The sequence below is a fragment of the Schistocerca americana genome, chromosome 2 (assembly GCF_021461395.2).
Source record: "Schistocerca americana isolate TAMUIC-IGC-003095 chromosome 2, iqSchAmer2.1, whole genome shotgun sequence".
NCBI classification, from domain to species: Eukaryota; Metazoa; Arthropoda; class Insecta; order Orthoptera; family Acrididae; genus Schistocerca; species Schistocerca americana.
The window spans coordinates 133380135-133398372 of NC_060120.1; the positions used below are offsets into that span (position 1 = coordinate 133380135).

Here is an 18238-nt window from a genome sequence, read left to right on the forward strand (position 1 = left end):
CTGTTCCTGGTCTTGCTGCAGTTGGCTCCTTTATGCCACACAGCCCTCCTCGATCTCAGCCTGAAAAGAAGAAGAAACATAAGTCCCGGGACAAAGAGCCTCTGGTGTCACCGGAGGTCACTTCCCCGACTTCACAACCGGATTCTTACCTGTCGTTCATGGATGTCGCCCCCTCCTTGTCGGTGACGGGTGGGGACCCGGCGGTATGACTGGATTTAGCATGTTCAGCCCTCATTTAAACCGTCATTCTGTGGTTCTCCAATGGAATTGTAATGGATACTATCGTCACCTTCTGGAATTGAAATCCCTTCTTTCGTCCTACTCTGCAGCTTGTGTGGTTCTCCAGGAATCTCATTGTACTGATGCTCACTCACCGACCCTCCGTGGGTTCCGTGTTTTCTGTCGAAATCGGGTCGGACCCTTGCAGGCTTCTGGTGGCATTTGTACGTTGGTCCGTACAGACATTGCTAGCACGTGGATTCCTCTCCAAACTACATTGGAAGCGGTTGCTGTTAGACTCTGCAGTCACAGTTTGCAATCTTTATCTCCCTCCTGACAGGACTCTTACACCTGCAGCCTTAACCACCCTTCTTCAGCAACTTCCTCCTCCCTTCCTCCTCCTTGGGGATTTTAATGCTCATCTTCCTTTGTGGGGCAGTGCCTTTCCCTCTAGACGAGGTCTTCTTATAGACCAATTTATTGCAGACCACGACCTGTGCCTTCGTAATGATGGCTCCCCAACTCATTTCAGTGCCGGTCATGGTACCTTTTCTGCCATTGATCTTTCTCTTTCTTCTCCCTCTCTCCTCCCTTCATTACACTGGTCGCCACACGATGACCTTTGTGATGGTGACCATTTCCCGTTGATTATCACGCTCCCTTCCCGCTCCCCGATGGACAGGTTACCTCGTTGGTCTTTCCACCGCGCCGATTGGCCTCTATACACTGCACAGGTCGAGTTTTCTCCCTCTTTGTCGGGTAGTATTGATGACGTCCTACGTGACGTGTCTGACGCGATTGTTCGCGCTGCTAACCTTGCTGTCCCGCGCTCATCTGGACCATTTCGTCACCGGCAAGTCCCGTGGTGGAGTACGGCCATTGCCATTGCCATCCGTGATCGCCGTTGAGCTTTGCAACATTTTAAGAGGCACCCATCCGTAGCCAGCCTTACTACCTTTAAACGCCTCCGTGCTAAAGCCCGTTATTTAATCAAACAGGGTAAGTGGATATGTTGGGAACGATTCGTTTCTTCCCTTGGTTCTACTGTCCCTCTGTCACAGGTATGGGCTACACTTCGTTCTCTCCAAGGTTGCCATCGGCAGTCCACCCTCCCAGGCCTTCACCTCCCAGATGGCATTTGTACGGACCCATTAGTTCTTGCAGAACATCTTGCGACCCGTTTTGCAGTGGCGTCAGTGTCAGCCTCCTATCCAGCTGCTTTCCTTCATCAAAAACAGCTGACTGAAGCTTCCACCTTATGTTTCACCCCTTGTGAGTCTGAATCTTACAATGAACCTTTTACTGAATGGGAATTTCTTTCTGCTCTATCTTCTTCCCATGATACGGCCCCTGGCCCAGATTCCATTCATAACCAACTGCTTCAACATCTCAGTGCTCCACAACGGAAACATCTTCTTCGGGTGTTTAACCGTATCTGGCTCCAGGGTGACTTCCCTTCTCAGTGGAGGGATAGCATTGTGGTTCCTGTCCTCAAGCCTGGTAAGAACCCCCTATCTGTTGACAGCTATCGGCCAATTAGTTTGACCAATGTTGTTTGTAAGTTACTTGAACGGATGGTGGCCCGTCGGCTCAATTGGGTCCTCGAATCTCGGGATCTATTGTCGCCTTACCAGTGTGGCTTTCGAGAGGGACGATCTCCAATCGATCATTTACTTCGCTTGGAATCCGCAGTTCAGCAGGCTTTTTCCCAGCACCACCATTTGGTTGCAGTGTTTTTTGACCTTCGCAAGGCCTATGACACGGCCTAGCGCCATCACATCTTACTTACCCTTCATTAGTGGGGTCTTCGGGGCCCACTCCCGATTTTTATCCACCAGTTCCTGATCCATCGGCCATTCAGAGTTCGAGTTGGTACTGCTTTTAGTTCTCCACGGACCCAGGAGACGGGCATCCCACAGGGTTCTGTCTTGAGTGTCCTTCTTTTCCTCATTGCTATCGATGGACTTCCCCCCCCATGAACCATGGACCTTGCCGTTGGTGGGGAGGCTTGCGTGCCTCAGAGATACAGATAGCCGTACCGTAGGTGCAACCACAACGGAGGGGTATCTGTTGAGAGGCCAGACAAACGTGTGGTTCCTGAAGAGGGGCAGCAGCCTTTTCAGTAGTTGCAAGGGCAACAGTCTGGATGATTGACTGATGTGGCCTTGTAACAATAACCAAAACGGCCTTGCTGTGCTGGTACTGTGAACGGCTGAAAGCAAGGGGAAACTACAGCCGTAATTTTTCCCGAGGGCATGCAGCTTTACTGTATGATTAAATGATGATGGCGTCCTCTTGGGTAAAATATTCCGGAGGTAAAATAGTCCCCCATTCGGATCTCCGGGCGGGGACTACTCAGGAGGATGTCGTTATCAGGAGAAAGAAAACTGGCGTTCTACGGATCGGAGTGTGGAATGTCAGATCCCTTAATCGGGTAGGTAGGTTAGAAAATTTAAAAAGGGAAATGGATAGGTTGAAGTTAGATATAGTGGGAATTAGTGAAGTTCGGTGGCAGGAGGAACAAGACTTGTGGTCAGGTGACTACAGGGTTATAAACACAAAATCAAATAGGGGTAATGCAGGAGTAGGTTTAATAATGAATAGGAAAATAGGAATGCGGGTAAGCTACTACAAACAGCATAGTGAACGCATTATTGTGGCCAAGATAGATACGAAGCCCACACCTACTACAGTAGTACAAGTTTATATGCCAACTAGCTCTGCAGATGACGAAGAAATTGAAGAAATGTATGATGAAATAAAAGAAATTATTCAGATAGTGAAGGGAGACGAAAATTTAATAGTTATGGGTGACTGGAATTCGAGTGTAGGAAAGGGGAGAGAAGGAAACGTAGTCGGTGAATATGGATTGGGGCTAAGAAATGAAAGAGGAAGCCGCCTGGTAGAATTTTGCACAGAGCACAACATAATCATAGCTAACACTTGGTTTAAGAATCATGAAAGAAGATTGTATACATGGAAGAACCCTGGAGATACTAAAAGGTATCAGATAGATAATATAATGGTAAGACAGAGATTTATGAACCAGGTTTTAAATTGAAAGACATTTCCAGGGGCAGATGTGGACTCTGACGACAATCTATTGGTTATGACCTGTAGATTAAAACTGAAGAAACTGCAAAAAGGTGGGAATTTAAGGAGATGGGACCTGGATAAACTGAGAGAACCAGAGGTTGTACAGAGTTTCAGGGAGAGCATAAGGGAGCAATTGACAGGAATGGGGGAAAGAAATACGGTGGAAGAAGAATGGGTAGCTTTGAGGGATGAAGTAGTGAAGGCAGCAGAGGATCAAGTAGGTAAAAAGACGAGGGCTGGTAGAAATCCTTGGGTAACAGAAGAAATATTGAATTTAATTGATGAAAGGAGAAAATATAAAAATGCAGTAAATGAAGCAGGCAAAAAGGAATACAAACGTCTCAAAAATGAGATCGACAGGAAGTGCAAAATGGCTAAGCAGGGATGGCTAGAGGACAAATGTAAGGATGTAGAGGCTTATCTCACTAGGAGTAAGATAGATACTGCCTACAGGAAAATTAAAGAGACCTTTGGAGATAAGAGAATGACTTGTATGAATATCAAGAGCTCAGATGGAAACCCAGTTCTAAGCAAAGAAGGGAAAGCAGAAAGGTGGAAGGAGTATATGGAGGGTCTGTACAAGGGCGATGTGCTTGAGGACAATATTATGGAAATGGAAGAGGATGTAGATGAAGATGAAATGGGAGATACAATACTGCGTGAAGAGTTTGACAGAGCACTGAAAGACCTGAGTCGAAACAAGGCCCCCGGAGTAGACAACATTCCATTGGAACTACTGACGGCCTTGGGAGAGCCAGTCCTGACAAAACTCTACCATCTGGTGAGCAAGATGTATGAAACAGGCGAAATACCCTCAGACTTCAAGAAGAATATAATAATTCCAATCCCAAAGAAAGCAGGTGTTGACAGATGTGAAAATTACCGAACTATCAGTGTAATAAGTCACAGCTGCAAAATACTAACACGAACTCTTTACAGACGAATGGAAAAACTAGTAGAAGCCAACCTCGGGGAAGATCAGTTTGGATTCCGTAGAAACACTGGAACACGTGAGGCAATACTGACCTTACGACTTCTCTTAGAAGAAAGATTAAGGAAAGGCAAACCTACATTTCTAGCATTTGTAGACTTACAGAAAGCTTTTGACAATGTTGACTGGAATACTCTCTTTCAAATTCTAAAGGTGGCAGGGGTAAAATACAGGGAGCGAAAGGCTATTTACAATTTGTACAGAAACCAGATGGCAGTTATAAGAGTTGAGGGACATGAAAGGGAAGCAGTGGTTGGGAAGGGAGTAAGACAGGGTTGTAGCCTCTCCCCGATGTTGTTCAATCTGTATATTGTGCAAGCAGTAAAGGAAACAAAAGAAAAATTCAGAGTGGGTATTAAAATCGATGGAGAAGAAATACAAACTTTGAGGTTCGCCGATGACATTGTAATTCTGTCAGAGACAGCAAAGGACTTGGAAGAGCAGTAAAATGGAATGGACAGTGTCTTGAAAGGAGGGTATAAGATGAACATCAACAAAAGCAAAACGAGGATAATGGAATGTAGTCGAATTAAGTCGGGTGATGCTGAGGGAATTAGATTAGGAAATGAGACACTTAAAGTAGTAAATGAGTTTTGCTATTTGGGGAGCAAAATAACTGATGATGGTCGAAGTAGAGAGGATATAAAATGTAGACTGGCAATGGCAAGGAAAGCGTTTCTGAAGAAGAGAAATTTGTTAACATCGAGTATAGATTTAAGTGTCAGGAAATCATTTCTGAAAGTATTTGTATGGAGTGTAGCCATGTATGGAAGTGAAACATGGACAATAAATAGTTTGGACAAGAAGAAAATAGAAGCATTCGAAATGTGGTGCTACAGAAGAATGCTGAAGATTAGATGGGTAGATCACATAACTAATGAGGAAGTATTGAACAGGATTGGGGAGAAGAGAAGTTTGTGGCACAACTTGACCAGAAGACGGGATCGGTTGGTAGGACATGTTCTGAGGCATCAAGGGATCACCAATTTAGTATTGGAGGGCAGCGAGGAGGGTAAAAATCGTAGAGGGAGACCAAGAGATGAATACACTAAGCAGATTCAGAAGGATGTAGATTGCAGTAGGTACTGGGAGATGATGAAGCTTGCACAGGATAGAGTAGCATGGAGAGCTGCATCAAACCAGTCACAGGACTGAAGACCACAACAACAACAACATCGATGGACTTGTGGCCTCTGTCAGTCCCTTCGTCGCTCCTGCCCTGTATGTGGATAATTTCTGCATTTGGGTTAGTTCCTCCTCGATGGCATCTGCAAAGCGGCAGCTACAGGTAGCTATACGGCGTGCCTCTGCATGGACCCTCTCACACGGGTTTCAATTCTCTCCTTTAAAATCGCGAGTGGTCCACTTCTGTCGCCGTACTACGATCCACCCTGGTCCAGAGCTCTATCTCGCTGCACGACGATTGCCTGTGGTCCCACAGTTTTGTTTCCTGGGTCTTCTTTTCGACAACAAGCTCACTTGGCTGCCCCATATCAGACTCCTGAAGGTAGGATGTTTCCGTAAACTGAATGTCCTTCGCTTCCTTGCCCACTCGTCTTGTGGTGCGGACCGTTCCCTCCTCCTCCATCTTTATCGTGCTCTAGTTCTGTCTCGCTTGGACTATGGTTGTCAAGTTTATGGTTCAGCTGCTCCTTCCACACTGCACGTGCTGGATCCAGTCCACCATCGTGGTATCCGTTTAGCCACCGGTGCCTTCCCTACTAGTCCTGTTGATAGTCTCCTGGTTGAAGCTGGTATCCTCCCCCCTTTCTGTTCGGCGGTCCCAGCTTCTGGTTTCTTATGCACTCACTATCCGTTCGTCTCCCACTCATCCTTCCTATTCTATCCTGTTCCCAGACCATGGACGTCGCCCACGTCACTCCCGCCCTCGGGCGGTTTTACCGATTGGGCTGCGCCTTGTGTCTCTTTGCCGTGATTTTCAGCTTCCTTCTTTGTCCTGTCTTCCTCGCTCCCTTCCCTCCACCCCTCCTTGGTTAGTTCCTCGGCCTCGACTTCGGATGGATCTCCGCCGCGGTCCGAAAGATTCCATCCCCCCGGTGGTGTTCCGTTCCTTTTTCCGCCAAATTTTGTGGGAGTTTCGGGATGCTGTTGTTTTTTACACTGATGGCTCTAAATCTGCTGATCGTGTTGGGTATGCCTTCACGTCCTCTGTTGGAACGGAAAGTCATCTGCTGCCACCTACATGTGGGGTGTTTACTGTGGAACTAATGGCAATTTCCCAGGCCCTTACCTTTATTAAACAGTCCCAACACAACCGCGTTTTGTTATGCACGGACTCGATGAGTGGCCTTCTTGCTATTGACCGGTGTTTTTCGCGGCATCCCTTGGTCTCTGCCATCCATGACCATCTCGCTGATATTCACCGTGCTGCTTGTTCTATTGACTTCCTTTGAGTCCCTGACTATGTGGGTATCCAGGGTAATGAGCTCGCTGATCGTTTGGCTGGGGGAGCAGTTACTTACCCCCCCGTTTTCTGTAGCCCCTCCTGCAGCGGATTTACGGCTTCACATCAAATCCCACTTCGCACAGTCATGGGCCAATTCTTGGGAGGCTACTCCCCTGTCTAATAAACTTCGTGCAATTAAGGTGACACCAGGCCCGTGGCGTTCTTCCTTTCACCTCTCCCGAAAGGCCTCGACCACACTGTGTCGTCTCCGCATTGGCCATACTCGGTTGACGCATGGTTTTCTTTTGCGTGATGAGCCATCCCCACTATGTGGTTGTGGAGCCTTCCAGTCAGTAGCCCACATTTTGGTTGAATGCCCCCTTCTTTTGGCTCTGCGTGCTAAGTACAGGCTGCCCCACACTTTACCTTTGATGTTGGCTGACGATTCCCGGATGATCTCTCTGGTTCTCGGTTTCCTCTGGGAAAGTGGTTTTTATTCTCAGTTTTAAGGTTTTTAATCTCTCTCTCGTGTTGGGGCGGGGCGGTGAGTGTTTGGGTGTCTCCCACTGTAAGCAGTGTTCGGAGATTCCTGATTCACCTCCCTGACCGAATTCCTCTTTTCTTCCCCTTTTACTCTGTTTTTACCTCTCTCTCTCTCTCTCTCTCTCTCTCTCTCTCTCTTTTTTTTTTTTTTTTTGCTTCAGCATAGTGTTGGGTTCGTTCTCTTGCCGACTTTCCTCATTTTGTTTTTTACCAATGACAACATGACTGCCTTTTTACGTTTTTTCCCTTTTTCCGTTTTATTGTTCTGACTTTACTGAGTTGTCCTATTAGCGGAATGGCGCATATTTGAAACAAGGGACTGATGACCTTGCTGTTTGGTCCCTTAAACCTCAACCACCCACCCACTGCCTCCTCGGACGTTTGGAGTCAGATTCAACGGTTGTCTGGTGCGCCTAGTTTCTGCCCGGTCTCTGGGCTCACTGTTGCGTATGTTACATTAGTGGACCCCATTGTAATTTCTAACTCGTGGGTCAACACTTTCCTGAGATTTCGAGCTCTTCAAATTATCCGGCAGCATTTCTCCCGAAGAAACATGCAGCGGAAGTGCAACCTCTTGCTTTCTCCTCTCAAAATCACTAAAACTACAATACTGCTTTCTCCATGCGGAACTCCAACATGCACTCTCTTCTTCTCGCTCCTCCACCCCAGTACCGGATGGTATCCACATCCAAATGTTGCTGCATTTATCATACCATAGTCTGCATTACCTCCTTCGCATTTATAATCGAATTTGGACCGACAGTACTTTTCCCAGATGATGGTGGGAAGCTATCATCGTTCCTGTTCCGAAACCTGGAAAGGACAAACATCTGCCCTCTAGCTATCGCTCCATTTCGTTCTGCAGTTGACCATCTTGTTGTTCTCTCCACTTCTATAATGAACAATTTTCTCCGGAAACGCCAAACAGTGGCAATATTTTTTGAGCTGGAGAGAGCATACGATACCTGTTGGAGGACAGGCATCGTCCGCACACTGTTCTCTTGGGGCTTTTGAGGTCGGCTCCCCCTTTTTCTTCACGAATTTATGGCAGAGCGCACATTTAGAGTGCGGGTGAACACTACTCTCTCCCCTACTTTCTCCCAAGAAAACGGGGTACCCCAGGGCTCCGTTCTAAGTGTTGTACTGTTTGCCAATGCCATAAATCCAATTATGGATTATCTCTTTCCTGATGTCTCGGACTCCCTCTTTGTGGATGACTTTGCGAACTACTACAGCTCTCAATGGACCAGCCTTCTTGAACGACGTCTTCAAGGATGTCTTGATCGCCTCCACTCTTGGAGCATCGAAACTGGCTTCCGCTTTTCTCCCAGTAAGACCGTTTGTGTTAATTTTTGGCGTTGTATGGAGTTTTTTCCACCTTCCTTACATTTAGGCCCAGCCAACCTTCCGTTCGCAGACGTCGCTAAATTCTTAGGTCTTATGTTTGACAGAAAACTTTGCTGGTCCTCCCACATTTCCTATCTTTCTGCTCGCTGTCTGCAATCCCTCAACACCCTCCGTGTTTTGAATGGTACCTCCTGGGGAGCGGACCAAGTGGTCCTTCTCTGCCTCTATAGTGCCTTAGTGCGCTCGAAATTGGACTATGGAATGTATAGTTTACTCCTCTGCTCAGCCGTCTATTCTTCGGCGTCTCGACTCTATCCACCACCGTGGATTACGTTTAGCGTCTGGATCTTTTTACACCAGCCCTGTGGAAAGCCTTTATGCTGAGACTGCTGAACCTCCGCTGTCCAATCGGCGAGCAGTCCTTCTGAGTCGTTATGCTAGCCATCTGTCTTCCATGCCTGCTAATCCAGCCCATGACCTTTTTTTTGACGCCTCCTTTGATGTAGGGTATGCAGGCCGCCCCTTCTCCCTACTACCACCGGGAGTCCGCTTCCGTCAACTGCTCCATTCTCTTTCCTTCCGCTTTCCTAAAACCTTCTTGACAACTTGGGGTACAGCACCGCCCTGGCTCCATCCCCGGATCTGCCTGCTCCGTGACGTTTGTCAGTTTCCCAAGGATGGTACACCTTCACTTGTTTATTGTCGGGCATTTGCTGCTCTATGTGCACAAATGAAGGAAGCCACATTTATTTACACTGATGGCTCGGAAACATCGTTAGGTGTAGGGAGTGCCTATATTGTTGGCAACACCCCAAATCGATTTCGGCTTCCCGACCAGTGTTCGGTTTATAGTGCGAAGCTTTACGCTGTTCTCCATGCTGTCCAATACATCCGCTGCCATCAGCGGATACAGTATGTTATCTGTTCAGATTCTCTCAGCCAATTCCTCAGTCTCCAAGCTCTCTACCCTGTCCACCCTCTGGTCCACCGGATTCAGAACTGCCTCCACATGCTGCACTCGGGGGGCATCTCTGAGGCATTCCTCTGGATCCCAGGACACTTTGGTATCTGTGGAAATGAGGTGGCCGATATAGCGGCCAAGGCTGCAGTCTCTCTTCTTCGGCCAGCTATTCGCATGATTACCTTCGCCGATCTACGGAGTGTTTTATGTCGTCGTGTTGTTCTTTTATGGCATGCACATTGCTCGACACTTCCCCGTAATAAATTACGGCACGTGAAAGCTCTTCCCTGTGCTTGGACCTCTTCCTCCCGACCGCGTTGTCGGGAGGAGGTAATTTTAACTAGACTCCGAATAGGGCACTGTCTTTCTAGCCATCGACATCTTTTAAGTGGCGATCCTCCCCCCACTCTGTCCCCACTGCTCTCAGCTGTGGACGGTAAGACACCTTTTACTTGAGTGCCCCTATTTTACTCCGTTACGCGCCCGTCTACAGCTGTCGCCTGATATATCGTCCATTTTAGCAGGTGACACGCGCTCAGCTGATCGCGTTCTCGAGTTTATTAGTGCCAGTGAGATGACGTCAGACATTTGAAGCTCTTTTTGGGGACCACCAACCCCCTTCTGTAGTGGTTTTTTAAGCTTTCCTTCTGTTTTTAGTTTCTACAATTTTTTGAGTTTCGTTCCCATTGCTGCTGGTTTCCATTTTCGTTTTTTTACCTTTTCCTAAGTCACAGACCGGGCACTAATGACCATTAGCAGTTTTGCGCTTGCGCCCTAAAACCATAACAAAAAAAAAAAAAAAAAAAAAATATCTCTCTAAGCCTATACTTAGTTTTGCACCAATTATGCAGTAATTTCTGTTTATTTAGGATTTTCTTTTAAGTGACTGTATACCATGGAGGTTCCCTCCCATTATGATCTGTTCTGCTGGAAAGGTATCTATCCAGTGTGGGGTCAACTATTATTTTAAATTTGAGCCATAGTTCCTCTACATGCTCTTGCCCTGTGCTGAAAGTTTCAAGTTCCACATTGAGATATAACAAAAAAATGGTTCAAATGGCTCTGAGCACTATGGGACTCAACTGCTGAGGTCATTAGTCCCCTAGAACTTAGAACTAGTTAAACCTAACTAACCTAAGGACATCACAAACATCCATGCCCGTGGCAGGATTCGAACCTGCGACCGTAGCGGTCTTGCGGTTCCAGACTGCAGCGCCTTTAACCGCATGGCCACTTCGGCCGGCTGAGATATAACATTATTGTACTGAACGTATATATCTTTCTGCTTGTTTTAGTTGTGTGTTCTACTTTGGAAGTCATTGTTGCCAAAACCTCCTCATGGCCACTGATACCACTTTCAATGAGGAAATCCTCAAAGAGTTCAGGTCTATTTTTTGCCATTAGATCCAATATATTTCCATCATGAATGGGGTTCCAAACTATATGTTCTATGTAGTTTTGGGATGACATTTAATTATGTTTCACAGGCTGTCTTATCACAACAACCACTAACAAAACTGTAGTTTTCACAATTAATTGTTGAGTGATTAAAGTTTCTATCAGTGATTACAGTATGAATGGGGAATTTCCATACAAGAGAACTGATGTTTGCTGTAAAGTTTTCCGATACATGAGATGAGTCTGGTGGGCAGTAAAAGGATCCAATTACCATTTCATGTCCACTACTCCTGAACTGAGTCATGCTCAGTCAGTCTCACATGCAACTTCAGTTTCTATTTCAGAGAATTTGAGTTTCTCATCAGTTGTGACAAATACACCACCTTGATTTCCCATTAGGCTATCCTTTTGATATACAATTAAATGCTCTCCAAAGATCTCGCTGCTATCAGTTTCAGGTTACAACCAGCTTTCTATACCTAGTGTTATGTGAAGATCACTGCTTTTCAGGAGCACTGCAAACTCTGGCACTTTGTTGCAAATGATTCAACAGTTAATCACTAAGATTTTAATACTCTCACAGGTGGGAGGCATTTCTTTCGAGCTTTCACCGATACTTGTGGGTTTCCTACTGCTGTCATTATATGGATTGGATGGAGAATCACCAATCCAAAAAACCCTTGTGTGTAACCCATATACAGTCAGCTACCTGAGTAACAGCCTCTGATGTGAAGTGCACAGCTGACCCATTTAAGGGGACCATACAGTTCTCAACCCTATGGCATGAGTCCAGGAAGTCGCAACCTAGCTTGTCACAGAACCTTCAAAATCTCTTTTCAGTCCTCCTTCCACTTGACTCAGGACCAAGAGGCCACGATCAATTCTGGGGACAATGCTGCAAATTGTGAGCTTTGTTAAAACTCCTTGCGCAAGGCTAGTCTTCTCAACCTTCTCTGCCAATTGCTAGAATGATCCAAGTATGACCTCAGATCCCAGACGACAGGCATCATTTGTTCCTTCGTGTTCCACGGTTTGCAGTTGGTTGCATCCTGTTCCCTCAGTGGTTGACAGAATAGCCTCAATAACGTGTTGAATGAGGCCCCCAGGCATACACATTGAGTGCATCTGGTGTCTTTTCCTGTCTCTTGCTGCTGTTTCCCTAAGGGGAACTATCATTTGCCATATGTTTGCACTGCCAATGATTAATAGACCCCTAACCTGTTGTGTGCCACCTCCTTGATGCAGGACAAAATAGGTTTCTCCAAAATGGATGAAGTTAGCCCCACTGGATCATTTTTGGTTTCAGTGAAAGGCAGCACCTTTAACTTGTTGGTTAAGGGGATCAGTGAAACATCCTGAGTCCTCCCTGGTCTGTGTGTACCCTGTACAGGATGCCTAGATCTACCACTGAAATACGACTTGCAGTCAGGTGGATGAATAATGATAGCTCCCTTAATTCCTGCAGAGGAAACAGGATCGACAGAAGAGTTCTTGAGGTACCTTTGGTACCAGTGCCATTGGTGCATGACTCTCGGGAGCTCTTCCAGCACACAGATTTGCGACAGCTGCCAATTGTTTGATGATAGTGGGTGATTTCTAACTGCTTAGAAACATCAACCAGCTCATCCTGTGTTCAAGAATAGCATTCACAGTGGGGCTGCATTTGGCTGGACCAATATATTACAGGACAGCAAACAAATAATGTTAAACTGAGCCTGCTGATCATCTTTTAATCTGTTGAGCTACAAAATTACTAATTCTGTTTGAGAACTGAATCAAATATGTGAAACAAGATTCCTGTTAAGGCAACAGAAAAACCTGTAGTTAAAATTGCTAGTTTCCTGAATCTTTTTGAGGTAAATTATAGTTGTTGGCAAACTAGAAAATAGGAGTTAATTTATAATAAATGTATATAATACATACTCCACTTTAAGGGAAAACTAGATGTAACACAGTGTTAGTTACAATATCTGCTACAGGACCTAAATTCCAAATGCTGCTTTACTGCAAGAGGGATTAAAGTCCCCATCTGTATATCCAGCTTAAGATTTTCAGTAATTTCCCTAAAACTCGCTAGGTTAATGTTGGAATGGTGCTCATTGTTAAGTTTTTACTTCAAAAGATTTATGAATCTATCCTAGTTAATAGAAGCTTTGTATAGTTGCAATGCTTCCCAAGGCTATACACTTGATGAATTGCAGACATCTGTCAACTGCTCCAACAGCATATATGAGTTTTTTAATTGCACATAGTACAGACTTTTTGCTAACCATGTTTTATGAATGCCACTTTGTAACACACACATTAGATTTTAAATATGACAGTGGAAAACCCACCAAATAACAGTTTTAAGTAATAGCTGTTGAGATATAATTGTAGACTCATACCACATATATGTACACATAGCTATGAACACTGGAACTGCTAACTAATGCAGTTCCAGGGAGTGAAGAGCATTCAGTGTCCATGACGTGGTAATTATCTCTAGTGTTGCAACAATATATGAGCATTCTGTAATCACTTCATGAAATTTTTGACTGGGTTATAAAAGTATACATTGTAAGGTAGACACAACAGTGTCATGATTCATTGTTATACACAGAAGTGGCAAAGAAACTGTTGTAGGCATGTATATTCAAATACAGAGATGTGTAAAAAGGCACAATACAGCTCTGCAGTTGGCAACTCTTACGTAAGACAGCAAGTGACTGGTGCAGTTGTTATATCGGTTACTGCTGCAACAGTGGCAGTTTATAAGATTTGAGTAAGTTTGAACATCACAGCATCTCCGAGGTGGCGATGAAGAGGGGATTTTCCTGTATGACCATTTCACGAGGGTACTGTGAATGTCAGGAATCTGGTAAAACATCAAATCTCCAACATCGCTGTGGCCGGGAAAAGGTCCTGCAAGAATGGGACCATTGGTGACTGAAAAGAATTGTTCAGCATGATAGAAGTGCAACCCTTCTGCATATTGCTGCAGATTTCAAAGCTGGGCTGGCTTGGACAGGATTTGTGATTGGTGTAAAGAATGGCAGCTAACTCTAAATATAGATAAATGTAAATTAATGCAGATGAATAGGAAAAAGAATCCCGTAATGTTTGAATACTCCATTAGTAGTTTAGCGCTTGACACAGTCACGTCGATTAAATATTTGGGCGTAACATTGCAGAGCGATATGAATGGGACAAGCATGTAATGGCAGTTGTGGGGAAGGCGGATAGTCATCTTTGGTTCATTGGTAGAATTTTGGGAAGATGTGGTTCATCTGTAAAGGAGACCACGTATAAAACACTAATACGACCTATTCTTGAGTACTGCTCGAGCGTTTGGGATCCCTATCAGGTCGGATTAAGGGGGACATAGAAGCAATTCAGAGGTGGGCTGCTAGATTTGTTACTGGTAGGTTTGATCATCATGCGAGTGTTATGGAAATGCTTCAGGAACTTGGGTGGGAGTCTCTAGAGGAAAGGAGGCGTTCTTTTCGTGAATCGCTACTGAGGAAATTTAGAGAACCAGCATTTGAGGCTGACTGCAGTACAATTTTACTGCCGCCAACTTACATTTCGCAGAAAGACCACAAAGATAAGATAAGAGAGATTAGGGCTCGTACAGAGGCATATCGGCAGTCATTTTTCCCTCGTTCTGTTTGGGAGTGGAACAGGGAGAGAAGATGCTAGTTGTGGTACAAGGTACCCTCTGCCACGTACCGTATGGTGGATTGCGGAGTATGGATGTAGATGTAGATGAACAAGTGTTGGTGTGCGAACCATTCAATGAAACATCATTGATAAGGACCTCCAGAGCTGAAGACCCATTCATGTACCCTTGATGACTGCATGACACACAGCTTTACGCCTCACATGGACCCATCAAGGCTGTCATAGGACTGTTGATGACTGGAAACATGTTGCCTGGTCTGACGATTCTTGTTTCAGATTGTATTGTGGGATGGATGTGTAAGAGTGTGGACCCTATATGTCAGCAGGAGACTGTTCAAGATGGTGGAGGCTCTGTAATGACGTGGGGTGTGTGCAGTTGGAGTGACATTGGACCCCTGATATGTCTAGATATGATTCTGACAGATGACACATACGTGAGCATCCTATCTGATCACCTGCATCCATTCATGTCCATTATGCTTTCTGGCAGATTTGGGGAATTCAGGCAGGACAGTGCGACACCCCAAATGCCCAGAATTGCTACAGAGTGGCTCCAGGAAAACACTTCTGAGTTTAAACACTTCCACTGTCCACCAATCTCCCCAGACATGAACATTATTGAGCATATCTGGAATACTTTGCAGCATGCTCTTATGGATTTATGGACAGCCCTGCTGGATTCATGGTGTCAGTTCCCTCCAGCACTACTTCAGACATTAGTTGTGTTGTGGCACTTCTGTGTGCTTGTGGGGGCACTACATGATATTAGGCAAGTCTACCTGTTTCTCTGGCTCTTTAATGTATGTTACTATGTATGTACATCATTGCTGGTGCTGCTGCTGTTGCTGCTGCTGTTGTCACGATTGTTCCTTTCCAAAAAAACCTGCTTTGTTGTAGTAGTGAAAGTTTTTGGTGTAGATTAGAAAAAAAAGATGAGACTCAGAACACAGTATGGGTAGGCCTCTAGTCTGCCACCTTTAGCAGCTGGGCCAACTTCGCTGCTTGACTGCTGCTGCTTTCCTAAGGTATGAAAAGGCTCATAAAATTTTGAACCCACATTTTGCAAAAGTACTTGAGAAACACATTGTACTAGAGCAGCGTTTTTTACGTTTAAGTATGTACTGCAGTTGTGTAGAAGATGTACAAAATGGATGTATGCTTCCCTTGTCAGAGGATCTGAACTGAAGGGATACTCATTATTCTACAGTCATATTATTTTATGTAAGAGGAATACACTACCAGGTGGAGAATACAGTATTGTGTGTGCAGCTTATAGTGTCATTTATTCTTCATGTAATTGCATGCTGTGGAGTGCTCTATGGGAAACACATATTGTGAACTCTACTAACATGGCATCTATCTTACTATAAGATTTTATCACTGATGTATTGATTTATTTGTTATTACTTCATTATGCAGTTGTTAGTTTTTATTAGTCTTTGCAGTTAAAGCATATTACAGTGTTTAAGTAGAAATTGTTTTTGTTTACTACAGATACAAGAATTTTTCTCAAATGTCGCAAGATAATCGTGGAGTTATCCCAAAAAAGTTTTCAATCATGTGGAAAAATTGCATGTTTGTGAAATAATTACCACTGTCACTTCCACCAAAATGTAAATACTTCATTCCTGTAAATGTGTTTTGCTTATAATGTAATGTGTAACTTGTGGTCTGATAATTGTAAGGTTTTCTTTTTGAGTTCTGTTTGGTTTTGGTTTCTTAATTATATAAAGGACTGTATATTTCTGCCCTAGTGCATGTGAAACATCATCTCATCTTACTAATTAGGCTCCTTCTGTAAGGATAACGTTCTGATTTATAATAATGGAAAATCCAGGATGGAATGTAACAACATTATGAGAAGGAAAGTCGCTACTCACCATATATCAGAGTCAGGCAACTGAAACCACACTGGGAGCAAGAGCAAAGGTGCATAATCGGCATGGCGACTGGGTGGGGGAAAGGAGGCAGCTGGGGTGAGGAGGGGGAGGGATAGTATGTTGGGGATGGTGGACAGTGAAGTGCTGCAGGTTGGGTGGCGGGCAGGGCAGAGGGGGGGGGGGGGGGGGGGGGGGACATTTTTTATTTTCCTCTCTATGTGTCTCCTTTTCTGCTTCTCAACCTGCAGCATTTTGCTGTCCGCCATCCCCACCATACTGTCCCTCCCCGCCCCAGCCTCCTCCTTTCCCCCACCCAGTTACTGCTCCCATCATGCACTGATGCTGCTGCTCGCAGTGTGGTTTCAGTTGCAATTTGCATACAAACTCAGATAGTTTAATCAGTGCTGAAAATAACATAACAGTTTGGCAGTCAAATTGAAGTGGCCCCAGTGATTAAAACCTAAGGTTTGCTGTTTCCTCTTTAATTCTTCTTATTTCTATGAAATTTTAGTAATGTGTGTATACTTGAGGTCTGTAAATGATTCTCAAAATAATTCATGTTTTTATAGCATTCTTGTCCTTCTGTATTTCACAAGAAAATGGGACGAGTTGAACTTATCAACGCCAGACTTAGGCTATGACCTTTAACATGTGGTGTGTGACATTGCAGTGAATAGACAGAGATAGAAAAGGGCACAGGCAATATTTATTTTGCTTCTGTATTCTTTTTTGGAATAAAGGTTGTGGTGAAGACTGATCTGTAGTGTAGCCATAGTTTATGTTGTGTTGTAAAGTGATAGCTTGATTGGTAGACAAAGCTACAGAATTTGTTGTCATAAGACTTGCTGTAATTCTTCCTATGGTACATTTTTTGTGCATATTGAGCTTAACCGAGTACTTCATGACCACAATTTTGATGACATCCTGGATCAAAACAAGTTTATTGTAACATGGATTTGGCATATGTTGTAAAATTTCGTTCATCAAATTCAGTATTGAAAAAATCCTAATGAATTTTTAATTGTTGTAGCCAGCAAGTTAACATGATGTTCTTCAATTGCAAGGAGAGAGATATATTATGGAGAGAGCAATTGGATACTTTACAGAAAGAAAATAACAGGTGTGTAATTACTTACATATTTAAATTATTCATTTTACTAATCTTACATCACTGACTTTAAGAAACCTGTTTGGTATTTCATTAGATGTAACATTCATTCACAGTGAATTGGCATTAATCCTTTCAAACCTATCATGTAGTAGACACGGCTTTGTGATGTGGCTGCTGTTTGATTATAAACAGTATGAAGTGAAATACCTAATGAAAGGGGCAGAATGAGGGAGCTTCATTTGTCAGATTAAAACTGTGTGCTGGACCGAGACTCAAACTCAGGACCTTTGCCTTTCGCGGGCAAGTGCTCTACCATCCACGACTCGTGCCCCGTCCTCAAAGCTTTATTTCTGCCAGTACCCCGTCTCCTACCTTCCAAACTGTGAGGACGGGGCATGAGTCGTGCATGGGTAGCTCAGATGGTAGAGCACTTGCCCGTGAAAGGCAAAGGTCCTGAGTTCGAGTCTCGGTCCAGCACACAGTTTTAGTCTGACAGGAAGTTTCATATCAGCGCACTCTCTGCTGCAGGGTGAAAATCTCATTCTAGCTTCATTTTTGTCTTCTTTTACTTTTTTAAAAAGTATGAATGTTACAAGACTGATACATATGTACAAAATGATAG

General features: G+C 44.5%; 1 protein-coding gene across 1 annotated transcript in view; it reads left to right on the forward strand.

The window, feature by feature from the left end:
• Positions 1-18238, forward strand: part of LOC124596135 (cytochrome b5 reductase 4) — a 343575-nt gene that overhangs the window by 286512 nt on the left and 38825 nt on the right. Inside the window, exon 8 of the mRNA XM_047135155.1 lies at positions 17536-17625. Within this exon, the coding sequence (XP_046991111.1) occupies positions 17536-17625 (90 nt within the window). The remainder of the gene's footprint in view (positions 1-17535; positions 17626-18238) is intronic.